At 43.3% G+C, this 15,424-nt stretch overlaps 1 protein-coding gene across 3 annotated transcripts in view; it reads left to right on the top strand.

The window, feature by feature from the left end:
* Positions 1-15,424, top strand: part of BACH2 (BTB domain and CNC homolog 2) — a 326,058-nt gene that overhangs the window by 71,278 nt on the left and 239,356 nt on the right. For all 3 annotated transcript variants that reach the window (XM_033100232.1, XM_033100245.1, XM_033100236.1), the window contains exon 2: positions 10,895-11,007. In XM_033100232.1, coding sequence (XP_032956123.1) covers positions 10,999-11,007 — 9 coding nt within the window. In that variant the 5' untranslated portion in view covers positions 10,895-10,998. The remainder of the gene's footprint in view (positions 1-10,894; positions 11,008-15,424) is intronic.

The following is a 15,424-nucleotide window of genomic DNA, read 5'->3' as shown; positions in this document are numbered from 1 at the left end:
GCTTCAGGCAGATGGATTTGTTGAGTCATGTGAGATCATTTACACAAAAACACAGTGAGGCAGTGGAAATTTAAAAAAAAAAAAAAAAAAAAAAGGGTGGGGGAAAAGGAAAGAGGAGGGGAAGCCGGGGGAGTGTGCTGCCTGGCTGCTGGGGAGCGTAGGAATTTGCAGCAAGGCAGCTAGACTGAGGAATGCCGTAGATTCATTTGTGTATAAGGTAATGTCTAGTTTACACAGCGGGGTGGAGCCAGGCTGGAAAGGCGCCTTGAACTACTTGCCTGTATTCAAAAAAGGAAGGGGGTGTGGGGAAACTTTTTTTTTTTTAATTTTTAAAACAACACCCACCAAACAAAGACCACAGTGTTGACAGCCTTGGGTTCCAGTAGCCGTAAACTACCAACGGGATGGTTTATAGAAAATGAGTTTGCTCTGTGATGTAATACAAGTTTGCTTTGTCCTGACTCCAGCATGACTGAGGCAGCAGGGGAGGGAGGAGAGGAAACTTGGAACACGACTCTTGGTTAATCGTTTCCAGAGATTGTTTAGCAGGACTTGAGTGGAGGGAGGAAAGTGGGATATTGGGGAGAATTACTTCGAGGTGTACCGTAATTGCGGTAGGTAAAATAAAGTCATTACTATGGCTTCCTTGCTCAAGAGGAATTGAGCAATGATTTTGAAATGCCAAGGAAAGTATCATTTTTCCCTACCACAGTATTCGTTTTCCTCTAGCTTCTGAGACATCAAAAAAAAGAAAACCCAAGCCTTACATCATGATAAACAGTATTAACATTTAGTGAATCAGTTTTGTTTACTGTTTATACCACAAGCCTTTAGAATGGTCCATTACAAAATTGTCTCCTGCTCATTCATGAAATTCTTTATTTTTTTTTCTTTCTTTTTCTTCAAATTTGCGTACATGCTTTAGTTGCGCTTGGATGGAGCTTTTTCCTCCTTTTGCTGGAATAAAGGAGTTCATGAGAGAAGAATGACTGGGTTATCTAAATGTACATTCTTATACCAAATATACAGAAAGTATGCTATGTAGAGGAAATGGAATATATGCAAACTGGTACAGAAAATTAGATATGGGGAGTATTTCAAAATATGCACCATGCTTATTTTCATTATAGTACATTTCTGCAATTCTGCATTTATTTAACGTCCTACTATGCAATTTTTCTGGCCTCCCTAGAATGTAGGTCAACACCACCGCAGTTCCTCAGATTTCGTTAGTATTTTAAAAGTTAAAACATTTTGCCATTTTTTTCCCAGACCTAGATATACTCAGGCTACATGTACAGTTTTAGTAATTACGAAACTTACCTCATAAGTTCCTTCTGTTAATAGTCACCACTGAATTGTGATAATGAAGCACTCAGATCACACCTGGAAAAAACACAGCGCTCACGATGGTGCTGATGATACAGTCTAATGTTGAAGCAGCTCCAGTGTCTTCCAGGCGGCTTTAATAATCTTCCTCTGTATACTTGAAAGGCAGCTTTCATTTATTTTACTTGAGGAGAGAGCTGGTAAATTTTTGTGGTGGTTAATTGTGTACGTTTTGATTGCATATCAACATTATTGTAATGTGATCGCCATTAGTTTAAACCTGCCCACATCCTTGAGTGTTTGCTCTACATCAGGGTTGCTCAGTTTCAGCACTGTTGCCATTTTGGACCAGACAATTCTTTATAACGGGGACTATCCTGCGCATGGTAGGATATTTGGCATCGTCCGTGGCCTCTACCCACTAGGTGCTGGTAGCCCCTCCCCCAATCATGACCATCAAAAATGTCTCCATATGTTGCAAATGTCCCCTGGGGAGCAAAATGGGCCCTGGCTCAGAACCACTGCTCTATTCTTAATTGGGTTTGGAGGTTCACTCTACCCATAAGCTGGGCACTCAGTTATGTCTGAGGTTGAATTGCAGGGTATAAAAACGTTTTCCCTTCTGCCATTTATCCTAAAAGTGGGAACCCCAACTTAGGTAAAATTTTCCAAGGCTCAAGCAAGGGTACTTTGGGGGAAAATTTTTCCCACCAGAAGAACTAGAGTTTTGTTACACAAACAGTCTCTCTCTCTTGGAATCCTGGCCTTAGCAGGTGGAACCGTTCACAGCCACCTTGTGCCGACTTTCCCAGAGCTGTTGAAGAGGAAATGGCCCCATGACCGAGCTTGGGGATGTTGACATAAGAAGGGAACTTCTCTTCAGGGACCTAGCAGAGAGCCTAGGCCACAAGTTCAGTGGCTCTCTCCAGGCCACCACCTTCATAGCAGCCCCAGGAAGAGGGAAAGTCAGCGATGACAGTTCTTTCTTTGGAACATAGCAGACGTCCTCTTCATCCCAGTGGCTGTGGTCACTGAAGCTGGAACTCTCGTTAAACAAGGAATGTGGAGCTCTCCACAGGCGAAGGCAGGCATAAATTTCCTCTGTTTGTTTTGAGAGGACTAGTGTCGACTGCTGTAATGAGATCAGAGGCTACCCCAGGGACAAGGCCTCCAGGTCGGCGGCTGGAGCCGTTTACTCTGGCCGTTCTCTTGGCTGCTGTTGCAGAATGCAGTGACTCTGCAGAGCATCGTGGTGATGTGGTTGTGCCCTTGTTTCACTCCTTGCCATCTTCGCCTCTCTCAGGCTACCGACACGTCAGCGTGCAGTCATCCAGTTCTAAATCGTGGAAAAGTTAATGCAAGGCAGAGTCCTTTCCGCAGAGCTGTGGACGGACTTAGCTGTGTGCGGGAAGTACAGCCTTTTGCAGGTGACAGCTTCCGTGGGGTGGCAGCCTGCCCTGCTGATGCTCGCTGGGGGGACGGTCCTCAGTGCCTGGCTACCCTTAAGCTCTTTCTCACCCAGTGCCATTCTGTTATGAGGAAGACTTAGAGTATGAGTCGCAACAGTATAGCATGTGCTACAAAGAACATATTCCTGGCTCTAGCCTGAATTACAGCTAAATGGTTACATATAGGACCCTAAATGTGGAAGAACTGAGGGAACCCAAAACTGGACATTTCTGGCAGAATCATATGCTGAGCTGATACAGCCTGGGGGTTGGTGACCCTCTACCCCCACTCCATCCACCCCCTAAAATTTTTAAGTATATTGGGTAAAATGGAAACTAGTAAGTGCATAGTGAGCCCAAAAGCAGGAAAGGGAAATTGTCAGGTGCCAGAGACATTGATGCCTCTGGCTCATGAGGGATTCAGACCTGGCCATAGACTCTAGGTTCTAGGGGCTGTAATGTTTATTATACTCACACGGTAACTGTTTTGCCAGAAGAGGGCAAGAAGAATTCCCCCCAGAATCTGCATGGAGCTTTGAGTGTGTAGGTTTGGGGTGTGGGGTGGGGGGATGGAAATCCAAGGTGACATTGTTTGAATAGCTGTGGTGTCTGTAGTTTTGCTACCTGCAAGGTGTGGGAAATTCAGTTATTTTGACATAGACACTAAGCTGGTTCGAGAGCATTCAAAGTCCTAGGGGTCTGGTAGAAGGAAACTTAGATCCCTGTGGAGAAGTTAACAACCCACGATGTCATTATGCCCTCAAAAAAGAACCAGCGACACTAAGGAGAGGCTCGTATTTAGAAGGATAGTTGACCCTTGAACAAAATGGGTTTGAACTGTGCCGGTCCACTTACACATGGGCTTTTTTCAATAAATATGTTCAGTACTGTAAGTGTATTATTTCTTTCTTACAATTTTCTCAATAACATTTTCTTTGCTTTATCGTAAGAATACAATACATAACACATAAAACATGTTACTTGACTGTTTATGTTATCAGTAAGGCTTCTGGTCAACAGTAGGCTGTTAGTAGTTAAATTTGGGGGAGTCTAAAGTTATACATGGATTTCTTATTGTACGGGGGTTTGGAGCCCCTAACGGCTTTGTTCAAGGGTCAACCGTACAGAATTCGAGTCTCAGGAAAGCAGAGATTAACAGTGAATCCCTGAGATTACTTTCAGCAGGTGCCCGTCGTCACACCAAATTGAGCTTTCTTCTGAGGATTAATGAAAGTTTCTTCCCAGAGGAGCCAGGCCTTACACCTGCTCTGGATGACTAAGCAGATGAGGTTCAGTGGTAAGCACTAGCCCCCAGTAAGGCTACCGTCCCTCATTACAGTCTATCCTCAAGGTGTTCTTGAGAATGTTTAAATTCCTTAATTGGAATACTTTTAGTGGAGAGACAGCTGGTCGCCTTGAGCTTCTTTAAAGAGAGAAAGCTTCCTTGTGATTGCCTTTGCCAGTGCTTTCTTTTCAATGGGTCATTCTGAAGTAACCCACTAACTAAGCTTTCTGTTGAGTTATTGTAGCTTCTCACCAAATCACAGGAAATGCGTTTGCCTGGCTTGTTCAGCAAACCCCTCAAGGGAGAGGGAAGCTGAAAGTGTTTGAAGGTCTGTGGGATTCTTTCAGCATAAAATCAAAGAAACCCAGGTAAGTCAGGCATGGTTGGTGAACCATTGTCCTAGATGAATATAATTTAGATTTCTCAATCTGAAGTGGACAAATAGTTGGGGATTGCCTAGAACTCTGGGTGGCCACCAAGTACACCCTGTGCAGTGACATGCACTGTTCGCAAACATTGCATGAGGATGCTAAAATTAAAGCATGATTCTTTCTTTTATTTATTAATAGGGTGATGAAATCTTTTATGTTTATGTTTCTTTTTCCCTGAGGCATGCAAAGAGTATCTAAATAGGACCCTGCTGACCTAAAAGTGATGCCATTCTTCTCAAGAGAAAATTCTTCAGTACTTTATTCTTAATTTGGACCTGTTTTTTCATTTAGTCTCAAAATATTCTGGCCAAATAAGGAGTAGATATAGATATTGATGTTAAGGCATCAGAAGAGGGTAGAAAGAGAAGAAATGGAGTACATTGGTGCTAGATTTAAGAAAACTCTTCCTAAATATTTGTTGAAGTCAGTTTAGGCTGTTATAACAGAATACCATAGATTTCGTGACGTAAACAACAGTTTCTCACAGTTATGGAGGCTGGGAAATCGAAGATCAAAGTGCCGGCCAAATTGGTTCCTGGTGAGGGCTCTCTTGCAGACAGCTACCTGCTGGCTGTGTCCTCACTGTGGCAGGGAGGTGGGGCGAAGGCGGGGGGAGAGACTGAGCCAGCACACAAGCTTTCTGGTATCTTTCTTTCATGGCACTAATCCCATCACAGAGGGCCCACGTTCATGTGCTCATCTAAATCTGATTACTTCCCAAAGGCCCTGCATCTAAATATCATCACATTGGGGATTATGACTTATGAAGGCAACGTATGAAATTTGGGGGGACAGAAACATTCAGTTCATAGCACATTGTAATTAAATTTTGCATATATTGAGAGCCGACTGTGTCTATGGCAGTAGGATTGAAGCTCGCTATTGGGGCTTAAAATAGATAAGATCTCTTCACTTGAAATACGTACAATCCAGTAGTGTGATTGAGAGGTTAACACCTACGAGCATTTACAAGCAGAATTAGGTGATGCTGAATGGTGATGGGAGAACAGCAAGAGGGGAAGCGCCTCATCTTTTTTGAACACCGCATCAAATCCTTTATTCATATTACTTCATTTAATCTTCAAAACAATCTTGGGAGATCTAAAGAATTTTCCCCAATTTTATAGATGAGGGAATAGAGACTCAGAGAGGGTTAGTAGCTTGCTGAAATCACGTGCCAGGAGGTACAGTTGATATTCACATCGACTGATGTGGCTCCCAAGCCCTACTTGGCGCACACTCCCTGCTGGGCTTGCTGTGCCCAGTGAAACCACAGCAGTACAACCCCAAGGGGCCAGGAGACAGGTTGGGAGCCTCCAGCCCTGGAGATTTAAGGGAACAAAGAATCCTTCGTGTGACAAGGAAGTGTATAGGAGAAGATGCAAACTGGCCAACCAAAGCCAACCACTACGTGTATCCACAGCATTAACATAAATTACCAGTATTAAAAAAGCAAATGATTTTTACATAGTCTCTCTATATTCTGGCTTTCTTGAATATCAGAAGCTCTGGAAACATCTACCTTGTTCTTACTTTTTGGAGCTACAGTGAAGTGACCTACTCTCCAGGTGCCTCCACACCCCACTGTCTTCTCTGGCCTGACCATTCACTTATTCTTTTTAGACCCCTGTAAGCATCTGAGTTTGTGTCCCTGATTTGGATAGTCACCCAGGCAAGAGAAGTAAGCTGAGCCAGGTAACCACTTGGCTGCTCTTCTGTATTGTGCCTGTAAGATATTCCCAAATCACTGGGAGACTGATACTGACCTTTTGAAAGAGTGATAGCCCTGAATCTAATTGTTAGATATCCTGACATGATTTGAGCAAGTGTGGGAACCCCCCAGCATGTGTACCAGAGGTAGTCACGTGAAAGCAGTGGACACTCGAGCACTGGCCCTATTGGCCTCTTACTGGTCGGTATTCCTCCCCATCTAGCTCGCAGGGCAATTTTTTTGTGTACCAGCAGTGTGTCTCTCCTTTATAATTTATAATCCTCTCATTTCCTCTTCCTTATCTCAATTTCCTGTTGAACCATAATTCATACACTTGTTAAAATTTCAGAATCTTAATTTTCAAATTGCCTAACTTATCCTTGGGGAAGGAGGCTTTTGATGGTGCTTGATGGGAAGATGCTCTCATCTTTCTGGCTTAGTTATATGTTATCCACGGCATGTTGTGAAGGCAGGGTCCAGGGAGCAAGGCAGCGGGTGAACATTGTCTAGTCTCTTGGGGCAGAACCATGTTATGGCGTTGTCGTGCGGGGTGTCAGGCGGGGTCTCTGGTCCCACTCCCCACACAAGAACGCAGCACATGGTGAGGCCAAAAAGGAACACCCATGGAGCCATAGGTAGGGGAGTCACACCACTATACTCTCACTGGCGTCTGGGTTGGAGACACAGGAACCAGGAGCAACACAATTCTCAACCCTCACTGTGCCGCTTGCAGACTCAGCCACCATCTTCTTGCTAGCTCCCCCTTTTTCTGCTAGCCTAGCCACGGCAGTTATATTCATGGCTAATGGCTCACTGGTTACAGCTGACGGCCAACTAGCCACAGCTGATGGCCATTTAATCACAGTCGACAGCCATTTACTACCTGAGCCAGCACCTTTCTATGTGAGGCTGAGAGCCTGGAAACTGCTTTTTGGGGCTCTGTCCCCACAGGCGTGTTTGCTGCCTAAATGTTGAGGTGGTGAGAACACGGAGGTCCTCAAGAACCAGAGCCCCCATCTGCTGTAACTCTGAGGATGGAGAAAGACCTGCAAGAAGCTCCTGAAGCAGCTCTGGCTTGGTCTCTCTGCCTCTTCTTCAGGAAGAAAGGAAGGAGCCATCACTTGGGGTGAAGCAGAGCAGTGATCCAGGCAAAATAGGCTTCTCTGCGGTAGGTGGAGGTTGATGGTAAATAAATAGTGGTGAAACAGGTAGCCCCGGTCTTAACTTTACTCCAGCTCCTACTTGCTGACACCTGGTCCACGACAGCATATAATATAGAGAAGCTGTAGGATGTGGCGTCACCAGGAGCCCGAATCTCTCGATCCCTTTCGTGTTGAGGACCTCGCTCGGTGAGGGGCACTTGACCACGTCACCCACTGTCTCTAGGTATCTGTTTACTCACCTGCTCTTTATAGTTATCTCTTTTCTTTGTAGCCTGTACCTTTTCTTTTCATTCTCTTTTTGGTCTCTTCTTACACTTAACCTGTCTTCACCTTCCTGCTTACCCACACTTCTTCTACCACCTGAAAAGATGAATTACATTTCATTAACCTTTTAGAAGCCTACGGTTGACCCCAGGCTTTGTTGCCCATTGAACCAACTCTATTAGGATAAACTGAGTGGAAGTCACATGTTAGCTGATGGGATTGACTTTCTCCAGGCACCCTAGAAAGGCATCTGTACTTTTTTCTCTTTAGAACCAGAAGAATCCAACTTCATAAACAATTAAAAAGAAAAAATTTGGAAAACAGAATAATTAAAATTTCTTGTTTCTTAATTCCACCACAGTAACTCAAATATCTTTTTCCTTAATGCTTTATTTTTAAGATGCAGTCTCTTTTTGTAAGCTGTGGATTTCTCTAAGCTTCTTCATAAACTGAATTGGCTGCAGAACAACCAGGTTCTCTTTATTTCAAAGGAGATTGAAAGTGCTTGGTGGAACACGGCCAGTCTTTTTGGTTGCTGTCCAGAAGTGAACTGACCCAATTTCTCAAACTGTCATCTGTTCACCGAGGTGTTTTTTGTTAATGATGGTCTTTGAATGAGTGAGAGAGAGAGAGTGTGCATGTGTGTGTGTATTTGTGTGAGTGTTGGGGGAGATTTTTTTATTTGTGGTCATTGTACATATTTTAATTCTATAGTATCTTGAAATGAAGTCACTTCTAGCCCAGTGTCTACTCCAGCATGACGGAGAATTATTTTTTCCTCTCTGCATCGAGTTTCCTAATTAAGAAAAACTACCACTTAGTTTAATGTCAGTACTAAATGAGAGTATAATATAAAGTGCATTGTATAGTTTTAAACATACAGCTATAAGATAGTCTTAATATTTTAAAAGAGATTTAATATTGTGGACATTAAAAGATTTTTCTTTAAAAAACGCCGCAGGCAGTCTGCAGCGATGATCAACATTGTTTTTAAGCTCCTACATTAAGAGTCTACATCCTCTTAGGCTCTGTGAGTGACAGCAAAGAAAAAAAAAATCTATTCACAATATTTATTAAGAACTTTGTATGTGACTAATATTTCCCTTAATATTAGCCTGAGAATTTTGGTGTGACTTTGTTGTAGAACCAACATACATGAAAATGACCTAAGAACCCTTGGAGTGGGCATGGGGGGGCTACGCAGGGAACGATCCATAATTAGTGTAGTGCAAACTAGATCCCCACGTTCTGAGAGAATGGGGATTGTGGCATCCCTGGAGCAGGGTGGAATTTCCTTGGGGGAAATTATGTTCAAGAATCCTTGTCTGTTTATTATTATCTTCGTGTGCCCACCTTTCCTGTGTTGATACCAGTGTGTACATTTGAATGGAATTGTGACATCAGGCATCTTTGTGAGACATTTGGACAAAAACTCTCCAGTGAAGTGCTGGGCCACAGTTTTCAAACGGATCAAATACACGTATTCGAAAGGAAACAACATGTACAGAGTTCTGCTTTACAACTCAGAAGTTCATTAGCATCTGCTTCTGGAAATTCAAGAGTAAAAGTTATATGCCTAATTTTTTCGTAGCCACTTTAAGAGTGGTGAGAATTAGATACTGAATTTCCTTGACTTTGAAGCAATGAAACCCAGGCATCATGTACATCTGAGGGTGTTTAGATGTATTTAGGCTACAAAGTTGGAATTCCAGGGTCTCTCCATGTTGTACATCATTGTTAAAATATGTTATTGCTATGACTGAGTGTGGTATTTTCTTTGGAATCTGTGTGTCTCAAATAGCCAGGGAGAGATCTGCAATTTCCTGTCCTGTCTTTTTATTTATACAAGGAATTTAATAATACTGTGTTCACGGGATAGTAATGTGTGGAGTAAACGTTTATCTTTTGAAAATAGAAATTGTCATGTCATTTTCTCAATGGTGACAGATACTAATATGAGTAAGACAGCCTCTGACCTCTGTGTGTCCTCGACGCAGTTCTCAGATGTGCCCAGGCCTGGTGTCGTTCTCCAACAGAGAAAGGCTGATTGTCTAAATCACTAAAGGTGATTATGGTGCGCTAGTGGGACGATGAGTATTGTTTCCTTTTCCTGTTGAACATTTTCTCTATTGTTATTATATCATAATTAAAAATAATATATTTTTAAAGGCACTGCAATTCCATTTAAACCTCCAACTTCAGTCTTTATGGAAAGGTTCAGATATATAATTCCTTCCTAGATGCAATCTGAAGAAATAATGCAGAAATTAGGTGATTATAAAGAACCTTGTAATGTTTTGTTCTCCTCTTCACCCATAAACATCTTCCGAAAGAAATAGCTACAAATTTAGTTAAGTATTCAAAGATATTTTCTTTCTATGTTTCCTGAATATTTGACAAATAAGAACCCTGAAAACCATACAATAACTGTTTTGGTGTAAAATGTAATTCAAATAAATAAAACACCTCCCTAACTAACCAACAACTTGGATTAAAAACATGGACCCTCATTCCATTTGAGGGGGAGTTGGATTGTCTGGTTCATTTGGCCCTTGGAAAACTGATTCCCTGAATTCCTTTATGAGATGCTGCCTCCCAAGGAGCTCTGTGGAAGGTTCTATCATCCCTTAAGCTCTGGCAATGACATAGTCAGACTCCAGTGAATGCTGGTCTGTTCCTTTATTCCTTGTGGGCAGCAGGGAAGGCATTGAGGTCTGGCACACAGTAGGTGTTGCTTATATGCTAGATCCTTTCCCTCCCCAAGGAAGTCAAAGCCTAAACTAGAAACTCTTAAATAGCTGACCTCTGTGGCTTATTGATCTCTATATCCTCAGTACCCAGCACCTAAGAAGTGCTCAAAACTTAGTTACTGAATGAATGAGTGTTCTTGTTCCTGCGTATCTGCGGTCACTCTGAGTGTAAAATAGGCAGCTTTTCCTTGGCCACTGGCATGCCCAGTGTCTGTGGCCTCAAGACTCTTGATTTGACTCGCAAGACCTGCATTGTCCAGTATGGTAGCCCCTCACCACATATGGCTGTTTACATTTACATTTAATTAAAATGACACACAATAAACAATTTCGCCCTCAGTCGCACTAGCCACATTTCACGTGCCCAGTAGCCACATGGGAGTAGTAGTTACCATACTGGGCAGCGCAGAGACGGAGCATTGCCATCAAGGCAGAAAGTCTCTTTGGAGACGGGGCTGCGCTGTGCCTTCCTGGACGCCCGCTTATGGATGTCCTTGTGGTTTGTGTTCACAGTGCAGCTGTCTGCTTCAGGACGTGAGCTCTACGGGAACAAGGAGAATCTTCACCAACAGCCTCGCCTTGTGACATGTCTGATCCCTCGCTTCCATCCCTGCAGCATGAACAAGGTAAGACGTGCTCTGCGGAATCAGCTCTTGTGTCTTCCTTGTGGTACCCTGATTTATTTCCTGGGTATGTCATGTCTTTCCATGTTGGGAGGAGGTGGCTTCTCCTGCGCCTGCGAGAAGCATTCGAGAGGTGGGAGAGTTGTGTCATCCCAGAATGCAGAGTTTACAGGCAGGCTCACAGGAGCTGCTGGCCGCTCTGTGGTTGTATAGTCCTCTGGAGGTGTGACTTGTGTTTGCAGAGGCCTCTCAGCCGCCGAAATGTTGGTTGCTCGGATAGCTGTCTTGATACGAATATTGGAAGATTAAGGCTCTGGAACCAGACGACCTGGGTGTAAATATCAGCTCTTTCAGATGCTAGCCTCAGTGACCTTGGGAAACTGGCTTCCCTGCTCTGTGCCTCAGTTTCCCCACCTGTAAAATGCTGCTGATGATGGTACCTACTTCATAGGGTTTGTTGCAAGGATTCAATGAGTGAATATGTGCATTGATGCTTAATGTAATGTTTATCCACCTTATAAGCATTTGATAAATATTTGCTGCTGTTGTTTTTGATGTTGGGGACGCTGTTGTTCCTTAGACATTGTTCCTAAAGAGTTTTCAGTGCATCTGCGACATTTCCACTTATTCCCTGATTGGTTCAGCAAGCAGCGTTTGATAACAAGGTGGGCGTTCTGGGGATGAACGATGAATGAGGCGTAGGTCTTGCTTTTAACAGGTGACAGATAATTTGGGGGCAGTGTGGCTGGTGTTCTAAGGAAGTATGTACCAGAAGCTCTGGAAGCTCAGACGAAGAACATCCCAACTCGGGGGGATCCAGAAAGGACAGCATAGAGGAGGTGACATTCTGATTTGGATCCTGAATGATAAATGGTCATTTCTGGAACCTAGAAGTAAGGCAGGGCATTCCAGAGAAAGGAAACAGCATATGTTTAGGGACAGAAGCGTATGATAAAAGTCTGGCATGTTTAGAGAACAACCAAGAGTTTGGTGCCGTGGAGGCGGGATTTCTCAAACTGGACATGACTGACATTTGGACCAGATAATTCTTTGTGCAGTGAGAGCCTGTCTTCTGCATCGGAGGATGTTTAGTGGCGTCCTCCTCCACTCCATTCAGTTGTGACAACCAAAAATATCCCCAAGATATTGCCAGTGTCCCTAAGGGGGACAAAAACACACCTGGCTGAGAATAACTGCACTGGTGGAAAATGGCAGATGTGAGCATTCTGAGAGCCACTGCGGGATTTAAAACAGGGAGAGACACTTCCGGAGACTTGCAAGAAGAGTTAAGTTACTACATTATGTACGGGTTGTGATAGAGTTGGACAGAGCTTTTACATGATTAGGTCTTAAAGACGTCTTCTGGAATCCTTAGGCTTTGGGAAAGCCCATTTACCTTGTTGAGGTTCTTTTACTAATTACCCCTTTCCAGTGGTAATTTTTCTCGTAGCCATCTGTTTGGCCTTCTCAGGGGCTACCGCTTTCCCCCATCTGAAGATATCAGGAAGAAATAAGCAGTTCTTTTTTCTGAGAAGTTTTCATTGAGCTAAGGCAAGCCGAAGAGAAGAAAACCTTGTGCTGACTCCCCCCGCAACACACGCACACACACTAGCTTAAATGCTTACCTGTGAGCAGTCTTTGAGGTGTGAGCTTTTGGAATATTGGAAGGTGGGCAAGTATTCTGCCCCAAGGTCATGATTGGAGGATGGCGAGGAGAAGAGATCCATCATTGTGGTTATCGCAGACCTTGGCTTCTCTTAGAGCTGGGTGTACTGAAAAGCTAAGACAACTCTTGGGAAATCTCTGATTAGCACACAGTCTGCTCTGACAACCCCGCCCTAAGTTTCTCCAGGGCAACTCAAGACCTGATGTCATGATTTGGCTCCTGACACATAGCTGGGAAGCAGACTCCTTAGAAATTTCAAATGTCTCAGTAGGTGTGTCTATGGCTTGGTAAGTTATGTTCTGCCTGAGTAGCCCAGTGAGTGCGTTACTTTATATTACAGCATTTTAATTTAAAGTAGTGATTAAGCATGATGTGTAACCATCATAGCATTTTTTTCTTATGGTTTTCTTGGCATAAAACAAGGACTAGGTCACCTTCTTGGCACAAATAAAACCAGAGGATCATCTCATCAATTAGGATATGTAAGTTAGAATGTCGGAAATATTTTTGTGGGTATGAGTGATTTTCTAAGTAGATGTGTTCCTAGAAAGTTGAAGATATTTGAATTTTGCACGTTCCATCTCCTTGGCCATATACTAGAATAACTCCCCTTCTTTCCCAAACCCCATCTAGCTGATGGGACACTTTAATTGGGGAGGTGTCAGAATGGAAGATGGTCACAGCATTCCAGGGTCCAGTCATTCCTGTGAAGGGTCAGGGCAGTTTTGAGCACAGGCATTGAGAGCTGTCTTTTGGGGCAATCAGAGATGACACCTCTAGAAAACAGAGGGATGCCTCCGTCCCCCATGGCACAAGGGATTGGCAGTTTGACTCAGTTGACAGGGCTAACCTATTGTAAGTGACCTGCGGTCCATCAGGTAGGGCCTTCATACCTCATGTTCTTGAACTTCTCCTGTGCCACGGTCCGTGCACACACCAGGCACGGTTGCAGTTCCAGCCCTCAGACAGCTTGCATGCTGGTGCACGAGTGCTGGCAGCAAACTGAAGTGGAGGTCATCTCCCAGGCACAATGCCCGTCCTGAACCTGGGGTCATTTCCTAAGGCTAGCATCCAGGCAGTATGTCAGTTTGATTCCCAACTCCTAAGGTTTATACAAAGTAGATAACCTCACACTTACCTTTTTACTATTGTAAACAGGCTTTAATAGTTGTGCATTCAGGGCTTTATGTTCTAACCTTGCATGTTGAAGAAATTGTGGTGCACAAATCTTCCCAGGGTACTCATTCACTGCGGCCCTCATGCAGACTTGAAGACCATCTTTCCAACTTCCCTACACTCCTTAGGTCTTTTTGCAAGAGCTGAATTTCCAACATTTATAATTAGGGTATAACTTTAAATTTTGTCAAAAGTCTTCATCCTGTCTACTTTCTTAGTCATTCCATTGCTAATATGTGTGTGTGTGTGTGTGTGTGTGTGTGTGTGTGTGTGTGTATATATATAAAATTAAATCTTGCCTGTGAGGATTGTTTTGTATTTATTTGTGTTATCTATATGTTATTATGCTGTAAAGAGAGGATTTCAGTGGGAAGCAGGTTGGACCCGATGGGATTTTGGAGAAGCAAATCAGACAGGACTTGCTTCTGGAATGTACATTCGTTACACACCACTCTGTAAGTTCACAAAAGCACACTAAGAGGAACAGTGTTCTACTCTTGAAAAACCTCCCTTCCTAGCAGCAACCTTGGAATTCTGATCCGAAACTCTTTCCCCTTTGTCAGGAAGGCATATCACATGCCATTTTCTGCCTTGAATTTATGAGGACACTCGGTCTAATTGAAAAATAATTGATTTTTCTCTTATTACACAGAACGCTTCTCTTCCTCTTCCCACAGCGCAGAGGAATCTTCTTGAGAACCGTTTCTTCCTTGTTCTGTTCAGATAAAGCCAGATCTGCTTGTTATTGCTTTGGACAAATACCACAGCATCAAATGGACTAGGGTAGTGTCTCCAATGGGTGGATGCCATTGTTTTGCTTCACATCTGCCCCACCGAAGTTTTTTTCTCTGAGTATTTTCCAGTATTCAGCACTGTATCCTACTGTACCAGGTTTGAGGCACTTTCACCTTTACACTCAGATCAATATCTCTACAGTCAACTAAAAAGTAAAACTGAAATTGAGTTTCTGCCTTCGTTTAGAGGTTTTTGTTTTGTTTTGTTTTTGTTTTGTTTCTTACGTTGCACCTCCTTAATGCAAAGCAACGGAGCCCAGAACTCACTAGCCCTGGCTCTCCTACCCAGCACGTGGAGTGCACGTAACTCTCCTTGGCTAAAGATCAGCTCTTCCAACACATGTGTATCAGGTGCCTGCGAGGTACCTCGCAGTGTGCTTGCAGTACCGCACTGAACAAAACAAAGGTTTTTGCTATCTGAAGCTTCCGTTCTGGCCAAGGTGGAGAGAGTCATCACATCCCAGAGTTTTGATACCTAAACATAAACTTAATGTCAAAACTTTCTCTATTTTAAACTTCTGTCACTGAAAGAGCAAGTTAACAGAGCTATGAGATGCAGTATCAGGCACTGACATAGAATAAACATATACGATCTCCCTCTTCCCCTTTCTAGGACATTCTTGGTGGTTGCACCAAGTGACCAGACTTCATTTCATAAGTCTCTCCACTGTTGTTTTTCTGAAGGCCATGGCCAAGTCCCCCTGGTGGCAGATTTCAAAGAAATATCACACACTTCAATAACAAATGACATGAAAGAAAATATAAATAAACATTAAATGATCTG

This window comes from Rhinolophus ferrumequinum, chromosome 3, assembly GCF_004115265.2.
Source record: "Rhinolophus ferrumequinum isolate MPI-CBG mRhiFer1 chromosome 3, mRhiFer1_v1.p, whole genome shotgun sequence".
NCBI classification, from domain to species: Eukaryota; Metazoa; Chordata; class Mammalia; order Chiroptera; family Rhinolophidae; genus Rhinolophus; species Rhinolophus ferrumequinum.
The sequence above is the reverse complement of the archived record's forward strand: the minus strand, read 5'-3'. Positions and strand labels throughout refer to the sequence as shown.